Below are 26,692 nucleotides of genomic sequence, written 5' to 3' on the forward strand. Positions count from 1 at the left end.
CGTTGATCGATTGGTAGCGGCCTGCGTCCAAAGCTTCCCCGCTACCTTTAGGATTAATTTAAATGACATTATCGTTGTCTAATGAAAAACATAGAAATTACGCGTTCTTTCCAGATAAATAAAATAAATATCCTTTTACATAATTTAAACATACACTATCCTATCTAGTCCCAAAGTTTGAGAATTTGTGTAATTATGTTGCTGTCGCGCTCGCACACTAACTGCGGGCGCCCGTCGCACAGTCGCGACAGCAATATAATTACGCGCGAGCGATAAGGATGGGTAGCTTGGGGTCATTGGACGGGATTCTACGTGCTCGCGGACCAGGCTTTATCTAGTCCCAAAGTTTGTGTATTGCAGAGCACCTAAGAGTACTTATTATTATTCCGTGATTGAAGTTTGATAATAAAAGACAAATTAATTCTTACATTAATTTATTTACAATAATATTTACACCATTCAGCTTATTTACTATGGATTAAAATACATTTATAAAATCATGTTCTCTGAAATTTATTTTTTTAGACACATCATTATTATCATCATCTACGACTAAAGATAAAATCGTTGATGTTAAGTGAAAATAAATCGAGTTTTGAGTTTCGTTCTGTAAGACACTGACGACGTTTATAAGTACCCTGAAAAGGCTACATACTCGTACTAATAAAAAATTGAATTTGACAATATATTTGTTGTGATTTTGAAATTCATTAAAAAACGCGGGTAGCCTTAAATTGTAATGAGGATCATTTCGATTTTTAGCTGTGAATGCAGATTTATAGGGCTAAGAAATCCTTAATACACAGTGCAAAAATTTTTGTTCTACGACAAAAATTGACGAAGTTATGGCCAAATTACTAAAAAAGTTCACTGACCGCCCGGCGCGGGGACGATGACGTCATTATATCCGATCCGAACGCTGCCGGCGTACTGCGTGGATAGAAAATATTGTATTCTAGCCAAATTATCAGTTTTAGAGAAAAACTTGTAATGACATTTATTCATCAGAATAAAGTAAGCTATCGATAGGTAATTTTTAAAAATGGAAATTGTGAAAAATAACGCAAAAAATCCATACGCTCATACGATTCAATGGCACGCAGAGACGCGATTGGGGTCTCCGCGGTGGTATATTTGGCGATTTATTCAAATAAAGTGTACATAAGTGTTGTTAGAGTCATATCTTCTTCCAAGTAAAATAGCCAGAAGCTGGGTAAGGCTTGCCCCTCCCCCCAGGCTATAAGTTGGGTATGACTTATCCCCCCCCCCCAGGCCAGAAACTGGGTATTAGCATCATATTAAGTATTATTATGTTCAATACAAACAATCATTAGTTACACTCACCCCAACCGCGTCTCCGCATTGCATCGAATCCTATGAAAATGTGGTTTTTGGACATAGCAATAATTATTTTTCACAATTTTTATTTTTAAAAATTACTGGTCGATAGGTTACTTTATTTTGAAGAATAAATGTTATTAAAAGTTTTTTTCTAAAACTGATAGTTTAGCCGGAAAAAAATATTTTCCATCCCATTAGTACGCCGGCTGCGCTCGATTCGGATATAATGACGTCACGCGGCCTTGCGTACGTTGACTTTTAGCGGCAAAAACGGCCTATGTTTATTACTTAATATCTTCGTAAGTAATGGTCCGATTTGGATAATTCAAAAAGATATATCTTTCTTATGTCTTAAAGATTAACGTAGATACTAGTTTTATTGAATTTTCTACAACAGTACTGATCCTCATTCTTAAAAAAAATGTGGGTAGAATTAAAACTAATAATCCGCAGCCGTGTTCGCCAGGTAGTCCCTGCGACCGATGTTGGACGCTTGCTTGTTCTGCACTGCCTCCAGTTTTGGACATTCTGGGAAAGAAAACTCGTGTAAGTACAGTTTTAGTTATTAAGTAAATAATAAATATCCTTGGACATTTTACACTACGCTTCTAGTCCCAAATTGCGGTGAAATACCTGCCTTGTCTAGCATAAAAAAAAGCAAAGCTTGTACAATGGGTACTAGACAACGGATATAAACATACTTAAATACTTTTTTTTGTAAATCTAAATATATAAAAGGAGAAACTGACTGACTGACTGACAGATCAACGCACAGCCTAAACGGCTAAACGTAGGCACTTGAAATTTGGAAGGGACGTAGTTTAGGTACCGTACAGGTGCACTAAGAAAGGAATTCCCGAAATCCCCACGGGAACGGGAATTAGCGGAAAAATCCTTTTGTATGAAAAATCTAAACCGCTTAAGTTTGATGCTTGAAATTTGGTGTGCAGGTACCTTAGTAAATTTAAAGCTTAGGTACAACAGGATATCGTAAAATTCCCACGGGAACGGGAGTTAGCGGGAAAAAACTTATGTATGAAAAAATCTAAACTGCGTAAGATACACGCTTGAAATTTGGCATGCAGGTACCTTAGTAAACTTAAAGCTTAGTTACAACAGGATATTGCAAAATTCCTACGGGAACGGGAGTTAACCGCTAAAGAAAGATGAAGGGGGTAAAACGGGATCCACGCGTACGAAGTCGCGGGCGGCCGCTAACTTCTATATAATATCTATCTATATAAATAAAAATGAATTGATGTTCGTTAGTCTGATTATAACTCGAGAACGACTGGGCCGATTGAGCTGATTTTGGTTTTAAAATGTTTGTCGTAGTCCAGGTCTAAACGATGAGTAAATACGCGCGCGATATTGTTTTTCTGTGACAGACAAAATTCCACGCGGGCGAAGCCGCGGGCGGAAAGCTAGTACATACATATTATACATAGTAACACCGAGACCTGACAGAAATTAAAATTAATCATTTCAATTTCTGCCCGGGCGGAAATTGAACCCGGGACCTCTCGGCATAGTAGTCCGTTCCGAAACCACTACACCAAACGGCCGACATATTGTAGTAGGGCTAAAATTGTCTTTTTAGAAAAAAAAACTGACTACCTATTTAAGTGGACTATTTTATTTTATTTTTATTTTACAATCTATTGTGAGTGTTTCATGTCATGGTACCTACATACCTGTTTCTTCTGATTAATTTCGTTGCGGATCCAATGCCAGTTTTACTTTCCTTGGGACAAATTTGACCTTCACTGGTTGGGTTATTGGCGGTCAAGCTGTAGATCCTGGCTACACAGGAGTTGCAGCGGTGGGAACGAGAGATGGTCCCGTATATTGACGTACCTGTGATCCTATGTCCGAGACCGCCACAGTATGAGCAGCCCTGGCCGTCAGCCGCCGGCACGTCTGGTTCGCCGATCATGTCCAACAGGAACGAGGGTACCTGCACAATTTATACCAGTTTAGGGCCTGTGCACACGTTTATTAAGTGGTACAGTCAGCGCCAATAGTTTGTGACAACACAACCTTAGTAAGTAGGTAACTAAAGAGGTGTTGCGAACTTTTTGACTACTTTGGGTGTCACGAAATATTTTATGCTGATTACTAGTTAGTTAAGCCCCCTGAATAAACATATACAGGGTGGAATTTTGTAATGCCACCTGGAGGGAAAGTACTCTTAATACTGTAGATAGAAAATTTTACTGAAAGAAAACATTCCTTTATTTTTGAAAAGAAAGAGAACTGCATTTAAAGATTTTAAGAAAATTCTCTACCATACCATACAACTTCCTGTACATAATAAAAATAATTTAAGATTTCATGGTTTTCCTTTCATTTGATTTATCAAGTTTGTTAGAGAGATTTCATCCTTATACTTAACCCTAGCGATCGATGCAATAAAATACAGATTTTGGTTGGTTCGAATCTCGGGTGTAGCAAGCAAATTTTTGGAAATCTTTGAATGCAGTTCTTTTTCTTTTCAAATATAAAGGAATGTTTTCTTTGAGAAAAAATTTCTATGCTATCGATATTGTACGCTTTACATACTTTCTGTCTAGCCTCTCTTAGCAAATGCGCCAAATCTCTCAGTACGCTGGTATCCGCCGCTCGGCCCAACAAAGTGGTAGCTACTCCTTCCCCGCCCGCGCGGCCCGTGCGTCCAATTCTATGCACGTAGTTCTCTATGTCTTCCGGCATGTCGTAGTTGATACTTACGATCGATACGGTAACTATTGCTATTAGGCCTAACGATAGTGTCGATGCTATTTAATTTAGACACTCGATGTCGATAAGTGTCTAGACTATCGATATCGATGAGTCCCTAGTATCGATAACGATAAGCGTCTTTAGTATCGATATCGATAAGTGTCTCCAGTATCGATATCGATAAGTGTCTCCAGTATCGATAAGTCTCTAGTATTGATATCGATAAGTCTCTAGAATCGATATCTACAAGTGTCCGTCTCTAATATCGATGTGTCTAGTACCGATATCGATAAGTATCTGTAGCACCTATAGTCCTTTGGACATCCTGTTAGTCCCTCTATCGACTATCTCACCTTCTGCCTCGCCTTTCTCAACAATTATCGACTTTGTCCTTTCTCTCCTATCGATAGTAAACTCTATTCCACCTACCTTCTGTCTAGCCTCTCTTAGCAAATGCGCCAAATCTCTCAGTACGCTGGTATCGGCCGCTCTGCCCAATAGAGTGGTGGCGACGCCTTCCCCGCCCGCGCGGCCCGTACGTCCAATTCTATGCACGTAGTTTTCTATGTCTTCCGGCATGTCGTAGTTAATTACGTGTTGGATATTCGCGAAGTCCAGACCTAGAGAGATAATACAAAATACAAACAACCCTATCATATTATTTAAAATAATCCCAGATTTTATCTTCTTAGTACCTACTTGCCAAATAGTTATATGTGTTGAAATCCAAATGTAAGCAATATGGCAAAATAATGAGACATGTAATATCAATTGACAGCAAGTACAGATTTAATCAATCCAGACAAATGAATTCATTTTTGATTTGATTTTTGTTCGTCCGATTTCAATTTTATCAAAATCGGTTTAGTACTTTTGTCATTCAGGTTAACATTTTTTTTCAGTGGCTATGTGTCATTAAAATCAAATTAAAATCTAGTAGGGAAATCGATAATTACACTCGTATATTTACTTACAAAATTAACGGTATTATTCTGCATTTAGGTGGCACACTATTTAAAAACACATGTCGTAGTAAACAAACTCTCCATTTATTTATTTAAAAGCAATGTTTTAAAAGAAGCCAAAATTTAATTTTTAAAAACGAAGGGTGGGTTTAATTCCCACTTTAGGTTATTCGATTTTATCACGCTACTAGCGGCCGCCCGCAACTTCGTACGCGTGGACCCTGTTTTACCCCCTTAGGGGTTTAATTTTGCAAAATCCCTTCTTAGTGAGCACCTAAGTTTTAAAACGAACCCCCATGCTAAATTTGAGGCTCCAAGCACTTGTACTTTCTGAGATTTCGTGAGAAGTGAGTGAGTGAGTCAGTGACCTTTCGCTTTCATAAATATAGATTTTAGACACTTTTCAACCGACTTCAAAAAAAGGAGGAGGTTCTCAATTCAACCCGTATGTTTTTTTTTTATATGTTTGTTACGTGATAACTCCGCCAATTATGAACCGATTTGAACAAATCTTTTTTCGGCGTATAGGTAATACCTCAAGGGTGGTCCCATTTAAATTTAATAATAAAAAAAACAACCCCCAATGGTGGAAAATTGGGGATGAACTTTTTTATACGCAATATCTCCGCCGATTATGAACCAATTTGAACGATTATTTTTTTGTTGAATAGGTATTATCAAAAGTTTTTAGTTTTTTTTTTGTGTTCACGCATTTGAAGTCGGTTTTTTTTTAAGTTATTCTGACGCTACGACCACAAAAATTTATCTTACAAAGTTTTTAAAAGCATTATTTACCCGACTGCGCCAAAATGAGGGTTATTTAAAAGAAGCTTACCCTTGCTAGCGACGTCGGTAGCCACAAGAACGTCTTTCTCCCCGCGCCGGAAGGCTTCCACGGCGCGGGAGCGCTCCTCCTGGTCTTTTCCTCCGTGGATGGCCACGGCTTCCACTCCTGGGAAAAAGAACGGTAGATGATGTGCTAGCACAGAATAATAATAAGTACTACGTACAGAAGTTTTACTTCGCGAAGGTATTTAAAAAAATGTATGCTCAATGTCATTAACAGTATGGTGTAATTTAGCCTGTCTCAAGAGTCAAGCACCATTTTGTTGACAAACGTCAGTGATCGGCACTGCGCCGAAGCTATAGGGCTGACTTCGGTAAAATGATGTAACGTGAGGTGCCAAACTGCGGAAAATGGCGGAGGAAATACATGATTTAGCATGAATTATCATGAATAATATTAACTAATTATTTACCTCTCAGTGTCTTGAGGCAACTTAAAAAAGTACATTCTGTGTTTTTATTATTATTTAGGCAGTTAAATACTGCACAGTATTTAGTACACCATTTTCTTTATTTTCATCCATCATACCTACACAAGAATACGCGTGCGTGAGTCAATGTTCGCTCGTATGTGAGGCCTTGTCGAATAGTATCCTGTAGGTGGGCCATCGTGCGTGTTTTGTTTTCGATGTAAACTCGCGGAGATGAACAGGCCTGGTGCTAGTACTTTGTGTAGGAGGTTTCGCTTGCGTGGTCTGTCACGGAAAATCATTATTTTAAAGTTATATTATGTATGATATTTTGAGTTAAAGAAGGAAAAGTATTTATTCGATGCAAGTACACAACAAGATAATAATTACAACTAAACAACAGAACTTTAAATGACTTTATCATGTCAAAAATTATGGTGTGTTTTGTATTTTCCTAGTGGGTCGCCTAATGGTACATCATAAGGGAAGTTATTGGGATGGTATACGTTAGTATATTGTCTACTTCCAACAAAAAAACCGGCCAAGTGCGTGTCGGACTCACGCACAAAGCGTTCCGTACCGTTGATTTATGATTTTTTTTTAATTTAAGTTATTTGTATGAAAGATTACGCGGTAAAAAGCAGTTTACGATTTACGAGGTATTAAAAAAAAACTACTTACTAGATATCGTTCAAAACAATTTTCGTTGGTAGTTTTTATAGTAATGTACATCATAATATGTCTTTTTTAGATTTTTCATTTTTTTATTTTAGAAGTTAGAGCAACTTTTTTCCACTTTGGAAGCGTCTGTCACGCAAACTATTCGGTTTAGAAAAAAAGTATTTTAGAAACCTCGATATGGGGTAGCCCCCAATATTTTTTATTATTTTTTTATTTTTGCATCAAAATCCTAATGCGGTTCACAGAATACATCTACTTACCAAGTTTCAACAGTATAGCTCTTATAGTTTCGGAAAAAATGGCTGTGACATACGGACGGACAGACGGACGGACGGACGGACGGACAGACAGACAGACATGACGAATCTATAAGGGTACCGTTTTTTGCCATTTGGCTACGGAACCCTAAAAACAGGACGTAGTGTCTTCTTAGAGAGATGATGACGATGCGTTGCGTTGTCGCAGCGGTGCCGCTCCGTAGGTCTATACATACATTATACAGGGTGGAATTTTGTGATACTACCTGGAGGGAAAGTACCCTTATGCCCGTTTTCACCATTAATCCCTAATTTGTAAGTGACCCCTATGAAAACAAAATGCCTGTTATGTGATACCATAGGGGTCATTTAAAAATGAGGGAATAATGGTGAAAACGGGCATTAGTCTCCTAATACTGTAGATATAAATACTCAAAGAAAATTACTTTATTTTTGAAAAGAAAGAGTGCATTCAAAGATTTCCCAATTTTTTTTCGAAAATTCACCTCTCATAAAGAAATAATATATCGTATTGTAGATTGGGGGTAAGGGGCAGTTATAACCAACCTTTGAGCAGCAAATACTCGTGTATAGCATCGACATCTTGCTTCCGTTCAGCGAACACTAAAACTGGCGGCGGTGTTTTCTGCAAGCATGCTAGCAAGTGCACCGTGCGCGCTTCCGCCTGTAAAAAAAGCAAAAAGTCTATACATCTGTGTTTCTCAAACATTTGTGTTATGTTTATTTAATGGATAATTAATTTATTAAAAAAATATATGACAAAGTCGCTTTCCTGTCTGTCTATCCCTATGTATATTTAGATCTTTAAGCTACGCAATGGATTTTGATGCGGTTATTTTAATAGATCGTGAATTAAGGGGAAGATTTTTAAGTATAATACATACCTATGCGAAGCACTAGTACATTCTAGTACATCCTACTAATATTATAAATGCGAAAGTTTGTATGGATGTCTGGATGTCAACATGTTTGTTACACTTTCACGCAAAAACTACTGAACGGATTTTAATAAAACTTTGCAGTATTATAGTTTATAACCCAGAGTAACATATAGACTATAATTTATGACGATCTGTGACAAACTAAATTTCACGCGGGTGACACCGCGCGAAAAGCTAGTTCTGTATATTATGTCACCGTAAAATTGTGAATTCTGTCAGATTATAATCTGACGTAGTGAAATTACAATCTAACCTAACCCACTGTTAGTTTACAATCTAACGCGTTATATTATAAACTGACAGAGATCACTATTTCACGTTGACATACACATCACAATGAGAATAAACAAGCTTACCTTGACCGGCTCCAACTCTTGACGTACGTTAAGAGACGCGGCTCCCGCGCGGCCCACGTTGACTGTTACAGGTTTTACCAGGGCTGACCTGGCGAGAGGGAAAGAGAGATGATATAGGTCATAAGGCATAATGCCCGTCTTCACCATCGATCCCTAATTTTAAGTGACCCACATGAAAACAAACTCCTGTTACGTGTTACCATAGGGGTCACTTAAAATTAGGATTGAAGGTGAAAACGCGCATAGGTCTATTAGTGGGCGGAGAATATAGCTCGTCGAATAGCTGTTGGATTAGGAAAGTTCTCGAGTGGCAACTATTGGAAAACATAGTATAGGCAGGTCTCTTTATCAGTGGACCGACGACCTAAAGATTGCTGGAAGTATCTAGATTCGGACAGCTCAGGACCGGTTGTTGTGGAAATCCTTAGGGCAGGTCTTTGTCTAGCAATGGATGTCCCACCTCTCGTTCTCATCGCTGCAACTGTGTCCAGGATCTACAGCTTGACCACTCATCCCAGCGGTATGTCTACCTGGCGAAGTTTTGTATCGTCTGGACCGGTGGCTGTGAAGATTTTTGGAGGTCTTCGTCTAGCAATGGATGTCCCAAGGCCTGTCCCAGCAGTGGCGAAATTCTATCTTTCTGGGCTGAGAATCAACATTGTGGGGATCTTTGTCCAGCAACTGACGTCTCAACCCTCGTCCCAGCGGTGGCCTACCTGAGTAGTGACTGAGTGTCTTGCTATATTGTGCGTGACTTGGAAAGCTAGATTGTGTCCTTGGCGAGCTATATTCTACTTCCCTGGCGAGCTATACTGTGCGACCTTAGCGAGTTATATTGACTATCCTGGCGAGCTAAACTGTGCGTCTTTAGTGAGCTATATTAGGTCGACCAGGCGAGCTATATTAGGTCAACCTGGCGAGCTAGATTGTGCGTCCCTGGCGATCTATATTGTGTGTAACTAGCGAGCTATATTCTGTATCCCTGGCGAGCTATATTCTGCTTCCTTGGCGAGCTATATTCTGCGTCTCTGGCGAGCTATATTCTGCTTCCCTGGCGAGCTATATTCTGCTTCCCTGGCGAGCTATATTCTGCGTCTCTGGCGAGCTATATTCTGCGTCTCTGGCGAGCTATATTCTGCTTCCCTGGCGAGCTATATTCTGCTTCCCTGTCGAGCTATATTCTGATTCACTGGCGAGCTATATTCTGCTTCCCTGGCGAGCTATATTCTGCTTCCCTGGCGAGCTATATTCTGCTTCCCTGGCGAGCTATATTCTGCTTCCCTGGCGAGCTATATTCTGCTTCCCTGTCGAGCTATATTCTGATTCACTGGCGAGCTATATTCTGCTTCCCTGGCGAGCTATATTCTGCTTCCCTGGCGAGCTATATTCTGCTTCCATTGCGAGCTATATTCTGCGTCTCTGGCGAGCTATATTCTGCTTCCCTGGCGAGCTATATTCTGCTTCCCTGTCGAGCTATATTCTGATTCACTGGCGAGCTATATTCTGCTTCCCTGGCGAGCTATATTCTGCTTCCCTGGCGAGCTACATTCTGCATCCTTGGGGAGCCACATAGCTCGCCCTAGCGGTGGACCTACCTGGCGAAGATCTATTTTCTTGGACCAGTGGCTGTAAACATCCTTAGGGAAGGTATTTGTTCATCTATGGACGTCCTAGCAGTGGGCGAAGTTCTGTATCTTCCGGGGCCGGTGGCTGTGAAGATCCTAGGCTGTAAAGGTCATTATGCAGCAATGGACATCCCAACGCTCGTCCCTTTATGTATCTTCCTGGACAACATCTGGACTACTGGCTCTAAAGATCCTTGGGGAAGGTCTTTGTCTAGCAATGTGTGTCCCAACGTTAGTCCCAGTCCCAGCGGTGTCCTACCTGGCGAAGTTCTGTATCTTCCTGGACTAGTGGCTCTAAAGATCTTTGGAGAAGGTCTTTGTCCAGCAATGGACGTCCCAGCGTTGGGCCAACCTGGCGAAGTTCTGTATCTTCCTAGGCGACATATGGACCGGTGGCTGTGAAGATCCTTGGAGGAAGTCTTTGTCTAACTATAGAAGTCTTTTGGTGAGCTATATTGGATGAACTGGTGAGCTATATCGGGCGTATCTAGCGAGCTACATTGGGCGTCTCTGGCGAGCTACATTGGGCGTCTCTGGCGCCCTACATTGGACATAGCTGGCGAGCTATATTCTGCTTCCCTGGCGAGCTATATTCTGCTTCCCTGGCAAGCCATACTGTGCGTTCCTGGCATTGGGTTTACCTGTTGAGCTTAATCTGTTTTCCTGGACCGGTAGCTGTAAAGATCCTTGGGAAAGGTCTTAGGTGTCCCAACGTAGTCCCAGCGGTGGCCTACCTAGCGAAGTTCTGTATCTTCCGCGGCATGGTGGCGCTGAAGAGCAGCGTCTGCCGCTGGCCCGCGAAGTAAGAGAAGATTGTTCGCACGTCCTCCTCGAAGCCCATGTCGATCATGCGGTCGGCTTCGTCCATGCACAAGTAGCGGCATACGTTAAGACGCACCTAGAATATAAATATAATAATAATAATAAGCATTTCGATCATGGACGTACCCTAGGGGGGAAGTCGCTTTGAAGGTACTATACCCTGGTCTTGGTCACGTTAAATTTTGTCCAATGACCCCAAGCTACCTATCCTTATCGCTCGCGCGTAATTATATTGCTGTCGCGACTGTGCGACGGGCTCCTGCAGTGAGTGTGCGAGCGCGACAGCAAATTAACTGACATAAAATAACTGACTTGACCCCCCTAGGCCAGAAGCTGAATATGACTTGCATTTGCCTCAGGAACACCTGCAGTGAAATGAAAGCTAAGACGGTAAGAAGCCCATATCGATCATGCTGTCCGCCTCGCCCATGTACAAGTACCTCGTCCATGCACACGTTGAGACGGACCTGGATATCATCAAAAAATCATATTGTAACATCCCGTATATTATAGTAGTCCTTCGAGCCGGATAAGTCTCCACTGAGGGGAAACGACTTTTTAGTCAAAAAGTCAAAACATTTGTGTTCTTTTCTGTGTTAAATTTATTCATGTGACTTAATATAAGCGTAACAAAGGATTGATCGAATGTCGACCACGGGCCAGAAGACGTAGACAGGCTTCCTACTAGGTAGACCGATCTATTAAAGGTAGCGGGAAACACCTGGATGCAAACAACTCAGGACCGGTCGTTGTAGAAATCGTTGGGGGAGAAATTTGTCCAGCAGTGGACGTCATTTGGCTGAAAACGAAAGAACTGACGAGCAGCCGGTAAGGCCCGGTGTCCACCAAGACGGAGAAATGTTTTGAACAACCAATCAGATGTAATTCAGATTGAAATAAATCTGATTATTCAAAACCAGGGTTCGAAAATATCCGATATTTATATCATAAGGATATTTTCGAACCCTGTTCAAAACATTTCTCCCCTCCGCTTCGCCTTAGTGGAAACCAGGCGTAAGTATTGCAATATGTAACGTATTTATATTATGATGTATCATGAGTAATTGTTGTGCTTAGTAGCGCTCTCCTTGTCTCGGTGTCCACGGAAGACCAGCGTCGTGGCATTATTTACTGAGATACTACGACACCATGCTGAGTGGATACCTTTTCAGTATCATTGTAATTATAGTTCATTCAACTTATGATGGTGATTTAGACAGATAAAACGTTTCGTTTTATGATTCTAACTTTCTACGAATAAAAATATTGAGTTGTAAAAATCAATTACTTTTGTGTGTTTTCATCCTTCCAAAATATCAATCACCAATCTTTCTCAATTAACCTAAACAAGAATTTCTATTTATTTATTAGTTTATTATTTAGAAAAAATTGTGAAAAAATATTAAATGAATTGCTTCTGCATTAGTCAGAACTTTTGCTCATAGGGATGGGACATAAACAATCGCAATAAATCAGTAATCGGCATGGTGGTCATCTTACCATCGAATCACGATTATTATCTCAGGCAGGTCAAAGCTAAGTCAGTACGTGTGCGTTTGCCTTCGATGACGGTTTTGTTTTATGCGATTTCTCCACGTATTGTTTGTTATTGTTATTTTGATGTTTCATTGAATAAAATGCATATATTTAATTCTTTGTGATTTATTTTGTACCACTAAGAATATTCACGTTTATTCCATTTCCAGATAGTTCAAATTCATAGATATAATTTTGATCGAGATTAAAAATCAAACAAATAAAAGGCGATTAGATTTCTATAGAAAATATTCTCGATTCTAAAAAATATCGATTAGGTTTATAAGGAGCGCCTCACTAAATAGAACTGTCATAATCACCATCTTACGCTGAATGGATGGACTATACCTACTCATTAAATAATTTTAAGTAAGTGTATTGTCGATGATACTGAATAATCATTTTTTCTTTCTTTCACTCACCATTTTCTTGTCCAGCATGTCCATAAGCCTGCCTGGCGTGGCCACCATGATGTGAACGCCTCGCTGGACTACCTCCATACACTCGGACACCGCCACCCCTGCACAAAGGATTCGAATTAAGAAGTTTTCTGATTATGTGTTTAAACACTGAGCGAACATTTTAGATTTACACTAATGAAGTTTCTTTAGAAGTAATTTAAACCTCAAGGCCGCTGCAGCCTCTTCCGACCGGTCGCCCGACCAGGTATACAGGGTGGAAACGTTAAGTGATCTCACTCGATTATTTCTAAACTATTCAAGATATTGAAAAACTCGTTACTGATCCTGAAAGTGCTTTATGAGCTCTTTCAAACGGTACCAATAATAGGTTACAGAATAAACTGGATCTATCTGAAAATTCAATGTTTCCAGCTTCCATACTAAATGTATGCCAGACACATAATATTAGAAGTGTATTTTTTTTTCATTGAATAATAAACTCTTAAAATAAACTCTCGTCTTCTGCGTATGGTACAGCCGAACTCTTTAATAAATTACTAGCCCCTTCTTTAGGGGTAGTGGAGTTGGCTCACCTCGCAGAGGCCAGAAACGCTTGGACTAGGGCATGCCCGGGAGCCGATCCACCTACCTCTCTATCGTCTCAGAGGCAGTGGGACGAGCCGCTCTGCTTGCGTTTTCAGAGTGATCTATTGGCTTCCTCCGAAAATGCTGCAGAGCGTGCTCGCCTACTAGCGGTCTTTCAGGCAGAGTCCGGTTATTGGCTACATGCTCTTCCTTCGGCCAATATCGGGACTCTGCTTGACAGGAGTACACTGTCCCTTGCCATTTCCCTTAGACTTGGCGTCAAGACAAACCATCCCCATCGCTGTCGTTGCGGTACTCGCGTCGGTGAGTTAGGACACCATGGCCTCTCATGCCAAATGAGCGCTGGTCGAGTCTCCCGACACGCCTGCATCAATGACGTCATCCGCAGAGCTCTTGTCGCCGTCAATGTGCCAGCAGTTTTAGAGCCTAACGGCATACTCCGTGACGACGGCAAGAGACCTGACGGCATGACGCTCATTCCCTGGAAGCAGGGACGTCCTCTTGTGTGGGACGCAACATGCGCGGATACGCTTGCTCCGTCTCATACAGGAGGTACCTCCCTTGCCGCAGGCGCGGCGGCGGCCTCGGCTGAGTGCTCCAAGCGGCGCAAATATGCAGCTCTCAATGAGAGTTATATATTTGTGCCGTTTGGGGTTGAGACTATGGGACCATGGGGTCCAAGCGCTCGTTCCTTTTATAAGGAACTGGCAAAGAGGCTCACCGAGGTGACCGGTGATCAAAAGGCTGGCAGCTATTTTGGTCAGAGAATTAGCCTGGCCATTCAACGTGGCAATGCTGCCAGCCTTTTGGGCACGATTCCTGACTGCGGCGCTGGGGGTGAAGTATTTTTTATTTTGTAAATAGTTTTTATCATTAGTAATTTTTTAATTTTAGTTTTTAGTCATTTTAAGTTAATGTAATATTATAAAATTTATTCTCTAATAAATAAATAATTAAACTCGTAAATTGTATTCTTTTTTAAAACTATTCATGGAAAACATTGGTTTTAGGCTTTACTTGCTATAATATTGTCAAGAGATGAGTGTCATGACTGTGGTAGTACTAAATGTATGGAAGAAGGAAACATTGAATTTTTTGATAGATCCAGTTTATTCTGTAACCTAATATTGATACCATTGGATAGAGCTTGTGAAGCACTTTTAGAATCAGTAATCAGTTTTACGATATCATGTGTAGTTTTTAAAATAATGTGACTTTACCAAATGTATGGAAGCTGGAAACATTGAATTTTCGGATAGATCCAGTTTATTCTGTAACATATTATTAATACCGTTTGATAGAGCTCATGAAGCACTTTCAGGATCAGTAACTAGTTTTTTGATATCTTGTATAGTTTAGAAATAATCGAGTGAGATCACTTATCGTTTCCACCCTGTATACCGCCACTCGGTCATGCATCGTGCGGTCCACACAACTTTGACCGCAGTCTGTGGAGGAACACTAAATGTGGTCGCGATCCTAGGTGAGGAACCAAGGTCAAAGAAGAACCTCCTGTTATGGAGACTATAATAATACTCCCAAGCTGCTTTCGGCTACGGTAACTATCACAAAGTTCCTTTAGTCCGCAATAAGAGGGCTACGCTGGGCTGCCCTATCAAGTGATCTAACATGGCTATAGTGACCAATCTTGTTGGTAAACGTGCGTGAACAATGTCGACACGTAAGAACACCGCCGATGTAGTTGTAAATGTTAGCCGCTGGTGGTCTGGCCTTGAGAGCATCGCGCTTCAAATCCAGATCAGATTTCCGCTGCTCTTCGAAATCGTTAACTTTTTTCTGCACCAGGCGCCTCCACTCCAGACGTGGACGTCCCAAAGTGGAGACTAAATGACGATGATGATGACGTTGTAACTTACCTCCTATAGCTAAGCAGGAGCGTATCTCAGGGCCGCCGGCTATCTTGATATGCTTGATGAAGTGCTGGACGATGTCGTGCGTCTGCTTGGCCAGCTCGCGCGACGGACAGATGATCAGGCCGTAGGGGCCTTCGTTTCTGAAAACAATATAATACAAGTTGTTTTTTTGACAAAATACATGTTTCAAATGGCACACGAAAGCAGCAGACATAAAAAGTACAGAGTAAATATCATAAGTCGTTTATGAAATCCATTTAAAAATTGAGGAATCCTATTCCATTCTGAAAGAAACACACAACATTCTAGCTGAAATCGAGATGCAAAAAGATAAGCCATGTAACATGGAGTAGCTGTCTCAGATCCTTTAGAGAGAAGAGCGTTCGCTGTAGCCATTAAAATTCCACACGCCCGGCCATCCTAAAACTAACGCTGCTGCTTCTAAATGGTAGCTTCTAATAAGGCTAAAGCATTTATGGCATCCATAGGGGAGGAGTGGAAGTTATCCTGTTCCACTCTTGCTGGATTCAACTCCTCGTCACGCTGCTGTAGTATCTGACGAAAGCCATCTTGATCGCCTGCTCCAAACTAAACATGATGATACTTCTTCCACGTAAAGAGTGAGGGTAGTCTTAATCCGCTCTGCTGGAACCACACAGATAGCTATAGTACCTGACGAAGGACATCTTTTGCTGGAATCACGCAGCTAAAACCACCTTCTCTTTTCCTCACATCTCTTACAGTATCTCCTCTCCCCCTCACCTGACGAAGGGCATCTCCTGCTCCTCCAGAGCACTTGTAGTGACGAGTGACTGAAGATCCTGATGCTATACGAAAAGGGACCTTGGGGGAACCACACACGGTCCAGAGCACTCGCAGTGAAGAGCGACTGAATATCTTTAGGCCAGGCGAAAAGAGACTTTGGGAATAACTACACAGCGTCCAGAGCACTAATAGTGAAGAGCGACTGAAGATCCTGAGGCTAGACGAATAGAGACCTTGGGACAACCGCCACGGTCCGAGTCATTGAAGATACTTGAGGAGGCTTGATGTTCAGATGTTTCTTCCTTAGTGATTTACGAAACGCTTAATAACTTAGGAGATACATGGGAAGAGTGAAGGTGGTCCTATTCTATGGACGAGCGAGACCACACTGAACGGCATCTAATCTTCTGTTCCAAGCAATTGTAAGCGAAAACGCGGGATTTCGGTGTCCCATTTAAGGAGTTGGCTGGACGCATCCAGGGTAAAATCCAAAAGTGGGACATCTGCCCTCCCTAGAAAAAGTTACTAAAGTGACAATCTTGGCTCTGAAATTGCTTCGTTCCGGTGTGTTTTTAGTTACTTCTCTCCAGCGAAGGTTTTCCTTATTCTGCTCTGCTGGAACCACACTGCTGGGAAGAGAGGGAGTCCTGTGGGAAGGAGTAGGTACCTGATGAAGGGCATACAGAGCACTCGTAGTGGAGGCGACTGAAGATCCTTAGGCCAGACGAAAAGAGACCTTGGGGGAACCACGCACGGTCCATAGCGCTCGTAGTGAAGAGCGACTGAAGATCCTGAGGCTAGACGAAAAGAGACCTTGGGACAACCAGAAACGGTCCGAGTCATTAAAGATACTTGAGGAAGCTTGATGTTCAGATGTTTTTTGCTTAGTCACTAACGAAGGCCTTAGTAGATGACTACGAGAAGACTGGGGGTGGTTCTTTTCTATTCTACTAGAACAAAACAGCATCCGTCCTTCTCGCGCAAAGCGAGATGCTACTAAGAGTAACAGAGATGGACAGTACCTTCTCTTCTGACACGGTATCTTTTCTTCACGCTGCTGAAAGTGCCAGATAAATGGACGTTGAACTCTTACTCCAAACAGAGTGGAAAGTGGTCTTTTTCCACTGAAATTTCAGTGGAATCACGCGCCTGTTGAAGGGGGTTTTGAGCTCTTACTCCAAGCACAGCACGGGAAGAATGGGGTGATCCTGTAGGAAGGCAGTAGGTACCTGACGAAGGGCATCTCCTGCTCCTGCTCCAGACAGAAGCAGACGAGCGGCAGCGCGAACACCAGCGTCTTCCCGGAGCCGGTGAAGGCGATGCCGATCATGTCGCGCCCGCCGAGCACGGCCGGGGTGCCACGCGAAAACGGACCTTAGGGGAACCATACAGGGTCTGAATCACTCGTGGTGTGGACTGACGGAAGATACTTAGGTCAGGCGAAAAGGGACCTTGCGGGAACCACACACGGTCCAGAGCGCTCGAAGTGACGAGCGACTGAAGATCCTTAGGCCAGCGAAAAGATACCTTGGGGGAACCATACAGGGTCTGAATCACTCGTGGTGTGGACTGACGGAAGATACTTAGGTCAGGCGAAAAGGGACCTTAGGAGAACCACATAAGGTTCAGAGCACTCGTAGTGAAGAGCGACTGAAGATCCTGAGGCTAGGCGAATAGAGACCTTGGGACAATCGCACACGGTCTGTACTCATGGTGTGGAACGACTAAAGATACTTGAAGGCCTGATGTTTATGTTTCCTTCTTAGTCACTAACGATATCTACGAGAAGATTGAAGGTGGACCTGTACTACTCAACTGGAATCACACTACTAAAGCAAAAAAGAGGGGTTTCGGCGTCCCATTCAAGGTGTTGGTTGAACCAATCCTGGAACAGCTAAAATGTGACATCCTGCCAAAAAGGGACATCCCGTCAAAAAAGGGACATCTGCTCCCTAAGTAACTAAGTTACTAAAATGACAGTTCTAGTTCCGAAATAGCTCGGTTCTCGGTTTTTAGGCTTCGGCATAGGCGTCTAGCTAGATTCCTTGGCTACACTACTAGTATTTGACGAAGAGTATATCCTGTAGTTATTATGACCTAGACACCGGCTGAGAAAGGATTTTCCAAAATTGACCACCTGAGGGGAAAAAAAGGCCCCAAAGACGACTCGAGCGAAGGCTGTGTAATAGTCCTATCTCTGTTCCTCTCCCAGCTTGCAGTATCTCCTCTCCTTTCCCCCAACTTTTCTTACCTGACGAAGGGCATCTCCTGCTCCTGCTCCAGACAGAAGCAGACGAGCGGCAGCGCGAACACCAACGTCTTCCCGGAGCCGGTGAAGGCGATGCCGATCATGTCGCGCCCGCTGAGCACGGCCGGGGTGCCACGCGAAAACGGACCTTGGGGGAACCATATACGGTCCAGAGCACTTGTGATGAAGAGCGAGTGAAGATCCTTAGGCCAGGCGAATAGAGACCTTGGGGGAACCATACAGGGTCTGAATCACTCGTGGTGTGGACTGACGGAAGATACTTAGGTCAGGCGAAAAGGGACCTTGGGGGAACCACGCACGGTCCAGAGCGCTCGTAGTGAAGAGCGACTGGAGATCCTGAGGCTAGGCGAAAAGAGACCTTGGGGGAACCACACACGGTCCGAGTCATTGAAGATACTTGAGGAGGCTTGATGTTCAGATGTTTTTTGCTAACGAAGGCCTTAGTAGATGACTACGAGAAGACTGGGGGTGGTTCTTTCTACTATGCCAGAACAAAACAGCATCCGTCCTTCTCGCGCAAAGCGAGATGCTACTAAGAGTAACAGAGATGGATAGTAACTTATCTTCTGACACGGTATGTTTTCTTCACGCTGCTGAAAGTGCCAGATAAATGGACGTTGAACTCTTGCTCCAAACAGAGTGGAAAGTGGTCTTTTTCCACTGAAATTTCAGTGGAATCACGCGCCTGTTGAGTGTAATTTTTATCTTTTGCTCCAAGCATAGCACAAGAAGAGTAGCTGGTCCTGTGTGGGGGAGGGAGGTGGGAATCACGTTCCTGAAGAAGAGCATCTCTTGCTGGATTACGCTGCTAATATCGTCTTCTCTTTTCCTCCCACGACTGACAGTATCTTCCCTCCTCTTCGCTTATCTTACCTGACGAAGGGCATCTCCTGCTCCTGCTCCAGACAGAAGCAGACGAGCGGCAGCGCGAACACCAGCGTCTTCCCGGAGCCGGTGAAGGCGATGCCGATCATGTCGCGCCCGCTGAGCACGGCCGGGGTGCCACGCGAAAACGGACCTTAGGGGAACTACATACGGTCCAGAGTAGTGAAGAGCGACTGAAGATCCTTAGGCCAGACGAAAAGAGACCTTGGGGGAACCACGCACGGTCCATAGCGCTCGTAGTGAATAGCGACTGAAGATCCTTAGGCCAGACGAAAAGAGACCTTGGGGGAACCACGCACGGTCCAGAGCACTCGTAGTGAAGAGCGACTGAAGATTCTGAGGCTAGACGAAAAGAGACCTTGGGACAACCGCCACGGTCCGAGTCATTGAAGATACTTGAGGAGGCTTGATGTTCAGATGTTTTTTGCTTAGTCACTAACGAAGGCCTTAGTAGATGACTACGAGAAGACTGGGGGTGGTTCTTTTCTATTCTACTAGAGCAAAACAGCTTCCATCCTTCTCGCGCAAAGCTAGATGCTACTAAGAGTAACAGAGATGGATAGTAACTTATCTTCTGACACGGTATCTTTTCTTCACGCTGCTGAAAGTGCCAGATAAATGGACGTTGAACTCTTGCTCCAAACAGAGTGGAAAGTGGTCTTTTTCCACTGAAATTTCAGTGGAATCACGCGCCTGTTGAGTGTAATTTTTATCTTTTGCTCCAAGCATAGCACAAGAAGAGTAGCTGGTCCTGTGTGAGGGAGGGAGGTGGGAATCACGTTCCTGAAGAAGAGCATCTCTTGCTGGATTACGCTGCTAATATCGTCTTCTCTTTTCCTCCCACGACTGACAGTATCTTCCCTCCTCTTCGCTTATCTTACCTGACGAAGGGCATCTCCTGCTCCTGCTCCAGACAGAAGCAGACGAGCGGCAGCGCGAACACCAGCGTCTTCCCGGAGCCGGTGAAGGCGATGCCGATCATGTCGCGCCCGCTGAGCACGGCCGGGGTGCCACGCGAAAACGGACCTTAGGGGAACTACATACGGTCCAGAGTAGTGAAGAGCGACTGAAGATCCTTAGGCCAGACGAAAAGAGACCTTGGGGGAACCACGCACGGTCCATAGCGCTCGTAGTGAATAGCGACTGAAGATCCTTAGGCCAGACGAAAAGAGACCTTGGGGGAACCACGCACGGTCCATAGCGCTCGTAGTGAATAGCGACTGAAGATCCTTAGGCCAGACGAAAAGAGACCTTGGGGGAACCACGCACGGTCCATAGCGCTCGTAGTGAATAGCGACTGAAGATCCTTAGGCCAGACGAAAAGAGACCTTGGGGGAACCACGCACGGTCCAGAGCACTCGTAGTGAAGAGCGACTGAAGATCCTGAGGCTAGACGAAAAGGGAACTTGGGACAACCGCACACGGTCCGAGTCACTGAAGATACTTGAGGAGGCTTGATGTTCAGATGTTTTTTGCTTAGTCACTAACGAAGGCCATAGTCGCACCGACAGGAAGAGCGAAGGTAAAGTACTGTCAGAACAAGACAGCATCCATCCTTCTCACGCAAAATGATTTGCTGACATGAGTGACAGTGACAGATACATCTGAAACTACTTAACCTGGTTCTCCAAGTCCTTGTATTCTTTTTCGACGTCAGTTAGAAAGAAGAGCAGTCGCTTTACACGTCTAAATTTTACACGCCATCCTAAAACTAACGCTGCTGCTTCTAAATGATGAACCTAGTGATGCTGATATGGTCGCATGCCTCAATTGTTTATGACATCCGAGGGAAGAGTGGATTCTCTTCCGTACCGTGGTGTAGTGTTCCAAGAGTAGCTTGTGAGAGTGGGGTGATCCTGTGGGAAGGCAGTAGGTACCTGACGAAGGGCATCTCCTGCTCCTGCTCCAGACAGAAGCAGACGAGCGGCAGCGCGAACACCAGCGTCTTCCCGGAGCCGGTGAAGGCGATGCCGATCATGTCGCGCCCGCTGAGCACGGCCGGGGTGCCACGCGAAAACGTACCTTGGGGGAACTACATACGGTCCAGAGCACTAGTAGTGAAGAGTGACTGAAGATCCTTAGGCCAGACGAAAAGAGACCTTGGGACAACTACACAGGGTCCGAGTCATTGAAGATACTTGAGGAGGCTTGATGTTCACATGTTTCTTCCTTAGTGATTTACGAAACGCTTAATTACTTAGGAGATACATGGGAAGAGTGAAGGTGGTCCTATTCTATGGACGAGCGAGACCACACTGAACGGCATCTAATCTTCTGTTAAAAGCAAGTATAAGCGAAAACGCGGGAATTCGGTGTCTCATTTATGGAGTTAGCTGGACGCATCCAGGGTAAAATCCAAAAGTGGGACATCTGCTCTCCTTAGAAAAAGTTACTAAAGTGACAATCTTGGTTCCGAAATCGCTTTTGTCCGGTGTTTGTTTAGTTACTTCGCTCCAGCGAAGGTGTTCCTTTGTTTCCACTATTAGTGACTTATGAGCTGCATTCCAAGGCTGCATTTTGTTCTGCTTCCCTAACAAAACACTGTTTAGGAATGACGAATTTTTGACCACGGGAAGATTGAGGGTGGTCTTATTCTGCTCTGCTGGAACCACACTGCTGCGAAGAGTGTGGTGACTCTGAGGGAAGGCAGTAGGTACCTGACGAAGGGCATCTCCTGCTCCTGCTCCAGACAGTAGCAGACGAGCGGCAGCGCGAACACCAGCGTCTTCCCGGAGCCGGTGAAGGCGATGCCGATCATGTCGCGCCCGCTGAGCACGGCCGGGGTGCCACGCGGAAACGGACCTTAGGGGAACTACATACGGTCCAGAGTAGTGAAGAGCGACTGAAGATCCTGGGGCCACGCGAAAAGGGACCTTGGAACAACCACAGACGGTCCGAGTCATTGAAGATAGTTGAGGAGGCTTGATGTTCACATGTTCCTTTCTTAGTCACTAATGAAGGCCCCAGTTGCATCTTACGGCACCCACAGGAAGAGTGAAGGTGGTCCTATTCGAATGGTAGTAGAGTAGTAGAGTACTGCCAGAACGAGACAGCATCCATCCTTCTCACGCAAAATGATTTGCTGACATGAGTGACAGTGACAGATACATCCGAAACTACTTATCCTGGTTCTCCAGGTCCTTGTATTCTTTTCCGACGTCAGTTAGAAAGAAGAGCAGTCGCTACACGTCTTTTCACACGCCATCCTAAAACTAACGCTGCTGCTTCTAAATGATGAACCTAGTGATGCTGATATGGTCGCAGGTTCGCCTCAATTGTTTATGACATCCGAGGGAAGAGTGGATTCTCTTCCGTACCGTAGTGTAGTGTTCCAAGAGTAGCTTGTGAGAGTGGGGTGATCCTGTGGGAAGGCAATGGTACCTGACGAAGGGCATCTCCTGCTCCTGCTCCAGACAGAAGCAGACGAGCGGCAGCGCGAACACCAGCGTCTTCCCGGAGCCGGTGAAGGCGACGCCGATCATGTCGCGCCCGCTGAGCACGGCCGGGGTGCCACGCGGAAACGGACCTTGGGAGAACCACACACGGTCTGCACTCGTAGTGACGAGCGACTGAAGATTCTTAGGCCAGACGAAAAGAGACCTTGGGACAATCGCACACGGTCTGTACTCATGGTGTGGAACGACTAAAGATACTTGAAGGCCTGATGTTTATGTTTCCTTCTTAGTCACTAACGATATCTACGGGAAGATTGAAGGTGGACCTGTACTACTCAACTGGAATCACACTACTAAAGCAAAAAAGAGGGGTTTCGGCGTCCCATTCAAGGTTTGACGAATCCTGGAACAGCTAAAATGAGATATTATGACAAAATAGAGACATCCCGTCAAAAAAGGTGCATCTGCTCCCAAGTAACTAAGTTACTAAAGTGACAGTTCTAGTTCCGAAATAGCTCGGTTCTCGGTTTTTAGGCTTCGGCATAAGCGTCTAGCTAGATTCCTTGGCTACACTACTAGTATTTGACGAAGAGTATATCCTGTAGTTATTATGACCTAGACACCGGCTGAGAAAGGATTTTCCAAAATTGACCACCTGAGGGGAAGAAACGAGGCTCCAAAGACGACTCGAGCGAAGGCTGTGTAATAGTCCTATCTCTGTTTCTCTCCCAGTGTACAGTATCTCCTCTCCTTTCCCCCAGCTTTTCTTACCTGACGAAGGGCATCTCCTGCTCCTGCTCCAGACAGAAGCAGACGAGCGGCAGCGCGAACACCAGCGTCTTCCCGGAGCCGGTGAAGGCGATGCCGATCATGTCGCGCCCGCTGAGCACGGCCGGGATGCCTTGCGCTTGGATCGGGGTCGGCTTGGTTATACCTTTGTCTGCTAAACCTCGGAGAATGCCTGGGGAGAAAAAAGAGAATAATATTAATTGGCGTATGTAGGGTTATTTTTCAAGGGGATTCTGGGATTCTGGATATTGACATGCCATGTCACGGAGGGACCACATATAGGTACGCGCATGATAATAAGTATTTTAGGGTATTTCATAAAACAGCGAGCGTTTTTAAACGGTTGACGCCGTTTTTAAAATGCGGAATCATACAAATTGCCTGCGACACATAACTAAATAACGAGTATTAGACGGGATACGCGATTGGGCAGTCTATGTATACTAGACTTGTGGCAAGATGTTGGCAGCTAGTGGCAACATATCGGCGACCTAAGGCAACATGTCTGAGATGTCTGTGACTTGTGGCAAAATATTGGCGTCTTGTGGCAGCATGTCGGCGGCTAAAGCCCGGTTCGTGAGCACGTAGAATTTTGTCCAATGACCCCTAGCTACCCATCTTTATCGCTCGAGCGTAATTATGTTGCTGTCGCGACTGTGCGACGGGCGCCCGCAGTGAGTGTGCGAGCGCGATAGCAACATAATTACGCGCGAGCGATAAGGATGGGTAGCTTGGGGTCATTGGACAAAATTCTACGTGCTCGCGGACCAGACTATAGTAGCTATGTTTATACACTCACCCTTAGGGAATTTCATGTGCTGAAAGGTCTTGATGGGCGGCGGTACATCCTCTCCTTCTACCAGGATACGTAGTTCCCTTCGAACGCGTTCGTGCCTCTCTTCTGGAAGTGCGAGGATGCATCGGGGAGGTTTCCATGACGTTTTGATTGGCTCTTCGTACTGGATGCCTTTGTAGAAAGAAGGGAGGAAACATTATTAAAGTAGCGACATAAACGACAATACCCAAATGGTGGCGATCTGCGCTTGGCTGATTTGAGATACGAGGAATGCTAGTTCTATGCCCGTTTTCACCATCAAACCCTAATTTTTAAGTGACCCCTATGGTAACAAATAACGGGAATTTTGTTTACATAGCCGTCACTTAAAAATTAGGGATTGATGGTGAAAACGGGCACTAGATTCTCTGCCACATGCATATTTACCTTACCACAAAGGGTTAAACTGAAAGTTCATCATTTCAGTTAAGATTTTAAGTTGAACCCCAAGATACTAAGCATCAAAATCTGTTCAGAGCTGGTTTTTTTCAGTGTGTGAAACATTAATTCTAAAGCACAACTTTTTAGAGTAGGCGCACACCGTTGATTTTTCGTCAGCCGATAGTTTAGTCGGGCAGTTGATCAGTATGGGCATGTATGGGAGTGCGCACACTACGCCGATTCGATTTGGCCGATTCTTCATACAATTTGAAATCGGGCACAAATATCGGCCAACTAAAAATCAACGGTGTGCGCCTACTCTTAAAAGCCAATTAAAATAAAATAAATCAATGAGTTCTATTAGTACTTATTATTATTTTGTGGTTCTATGACTATTTTTTTTACAATATGAGTTTGACGCAGCGTGGGACGTCCACCCACAAGGTGAACCGAGCAATGGACGTCCTATGGCTGACATTTTGATGATGATTTATACACACCTTTGGCCAACTCAGCGACGCCCATCAAAGCCTTGCTCTGAGCGACGCTCTCCAGTATATGCTCCTCCTCCCTCGCTTGCCGCTCGGCCGCTGACAACGCCCGGGCTTCCGCTATCCGTTTGAGTTCGCTGTGCTGGTCCAGCAAGGAGACGTTGTAGCGGCGACCCCATTCTTCTTGAGAAGCTAGTAAACACAAAAGTAGAAGTCTTACAGCGTTGTTTATTTTAATTTTAACTTTATTGGAAAAAACAACATGTGGTTCACAAGAAGTAATGCTAAAGTGTGTTTCCACAGATTGCAAGTAACTTAATAGTACATAAAACACTATCTTATATATATCTAGCTTCATAGCGATAAGACCGCCTAATAATTGTACCTTGTGTGTTCCTTTTCTTCTGTTATGTTATTTGTTTGGTGTGCAATAGTGTATTTATTATTATCTCTTTATTCATTTTCCTTCTTATTTTTAATTTTTTTTTACAATGTAGAATATAAAAAAATATTATTATTATCTTTTCACTTTCATCACAGCAATATGTTAGATTTTTATTATTAAGTCCATGCAATAAAAATACATGCTTTTAAACTGGATTTTTCAGATGGTAATAGGCAAAGCTTATACACATAATTTTAAAGTATTAGCTGTGGACTACTCTAAGGTCAGACTTTGTAAGTGCCCTCCGAAATACAGAATCCATATTTCTTTCCTGACAGTAGATTTAAGAAATCAAGCCCACAATGTGCTGGCCAAGGTGGGAACAATACAGTGATAATTATTTGTGTGTGTCTCACATGGGGGTCGAACTTATGACCTCCAGAACAAAAGTCTATCAGTCTACGATAAGAAAATTTTGTTTTTGGACAATGTGTTTTTATTTAACACGTTGGACGCCTCACCGGTGAGCCTCAAACAATACAATTTCCATTGTGTCTAGCGTCTCGGCGTTCAATGACTTAAGAATAGAATAGAATACGTTTTATTGACACATGATTTAAGCTTACATACAGTACAGGCTTACAGCTTGTGTGTAGTATTGTCAAGTTCTACTTACTTTCATCGTCAGGATCGTTGTCGCTTGAGCTCTTGTGGTCTGTAGAAGCCTCAGCAGCCAACTGTCCCAGCCTTCCAAGCTTCAGGAGTTTCTGTTTTTTGCGTTCTTTCACCGGTACATACGGTTCGTAATTATCGATGTCTTCCTCAGATTCTGAGGACTTCTCGTCACGTCTGTACCGTTTTACTGGCGGAGGGGGGTCCTCTTTATTCTCAGACATTTTATTTTTAACTCAACTATTTGATTTATGCTCAGAAATCAATGAAATTAGAGCACAACAAACGCACGCTTCAGGATGTTATTGACATATATTTTTATGCCGATTTGTTAGTCAAAATTAGACCTAAATACCTTGCGATAAGAAACAAATTTAGAAATTTGACCGCAAAACTTGAATTGCAAAGTGATTGTGTACGCG

At 43.6% G+C, this 26,692-nt stretch overlaps 1 protein-coding gene across 1 annotated transcript; it reads right to left on the bottom strand.

The window, feature by feature from the left end:
* Positions 1–463: 463 nt before the first annotated feature.
* abs (ATP-dependent RNA helicase abstrakt) lies at positions 464–26,581 on the bottom strand. Its single transcript, XM_028303381.1, has 14 exons — positions 26,275–26,581; positions 25,223–25,405; positions 24,306–24,473; positions 23,489–23,678; positions 15,407–15,543; positions 12,945–13,042; positions 10,899–11,062; positions 8,540–8,627; positions 7,789–7,906; positions 5,863–5,979; positions 4,492–4,682; positions 3,199–3,298; positions 1,752–1,869; positions 464–741 (listed from the first exon to the last, which is right to left on the bottom strand). The coding sequence occupies exons 1-13, from the start codon at positions 26,492–26,494 to the stop codon at positions 1,781–1,783; spliced, it is 1,863 nt and encodes a 620-aa protein (XP_028159182.1). The 5' UTR covers positions 26,495–26,581; the 3' UTR covers positions 464–741; positions 1,752–1,780.
* Positions 26,582–26,692: the final 111 nt, after the last annotated feature.

This window comes from Ostrinia furnacalis, unplaced genomic scaffold (genome assembly GCF_004193835.3).
Source record: "Ostrinia furnacalis isolate ACB-3 unplaced genomic scaffold, ASM419383v2 OfSCF1233, whole genome shotgun sequence".
Classification (NCBI taxonomy): Eukaryota; Metazoa; Arthropoda; class Insecta; order Lepidoptera; family Crambidae; genus Ostrinia; species Ostrinia furnacalis.

Excerpts from the sequence above, each read along its gene's own strand:
- abs (XM_028303381.1), bottom strand. The coding sequence starts at position 26,494 with ATGTCTGAGAATAAAGAGGACCCCCCTCCGCCAGTAAAACGGTACAGA. Across the intron at positions 13,043-15,406 it reads CTCCTGCTTAGCTATAGGAG|GGGTGGCGGTGTCCGAGTGT; the intron begins GTAAGTTACAAC and ends TCCTTTGTGCAG. Across the intron at positions 7,907-8,539 it reads AAGAGTTGGAGCCGGTCAAG|GCGGAAGCGCGCACGGTGCA; the intron begins GTAAGCTTGTTT and ends CTTTTTTTACAG.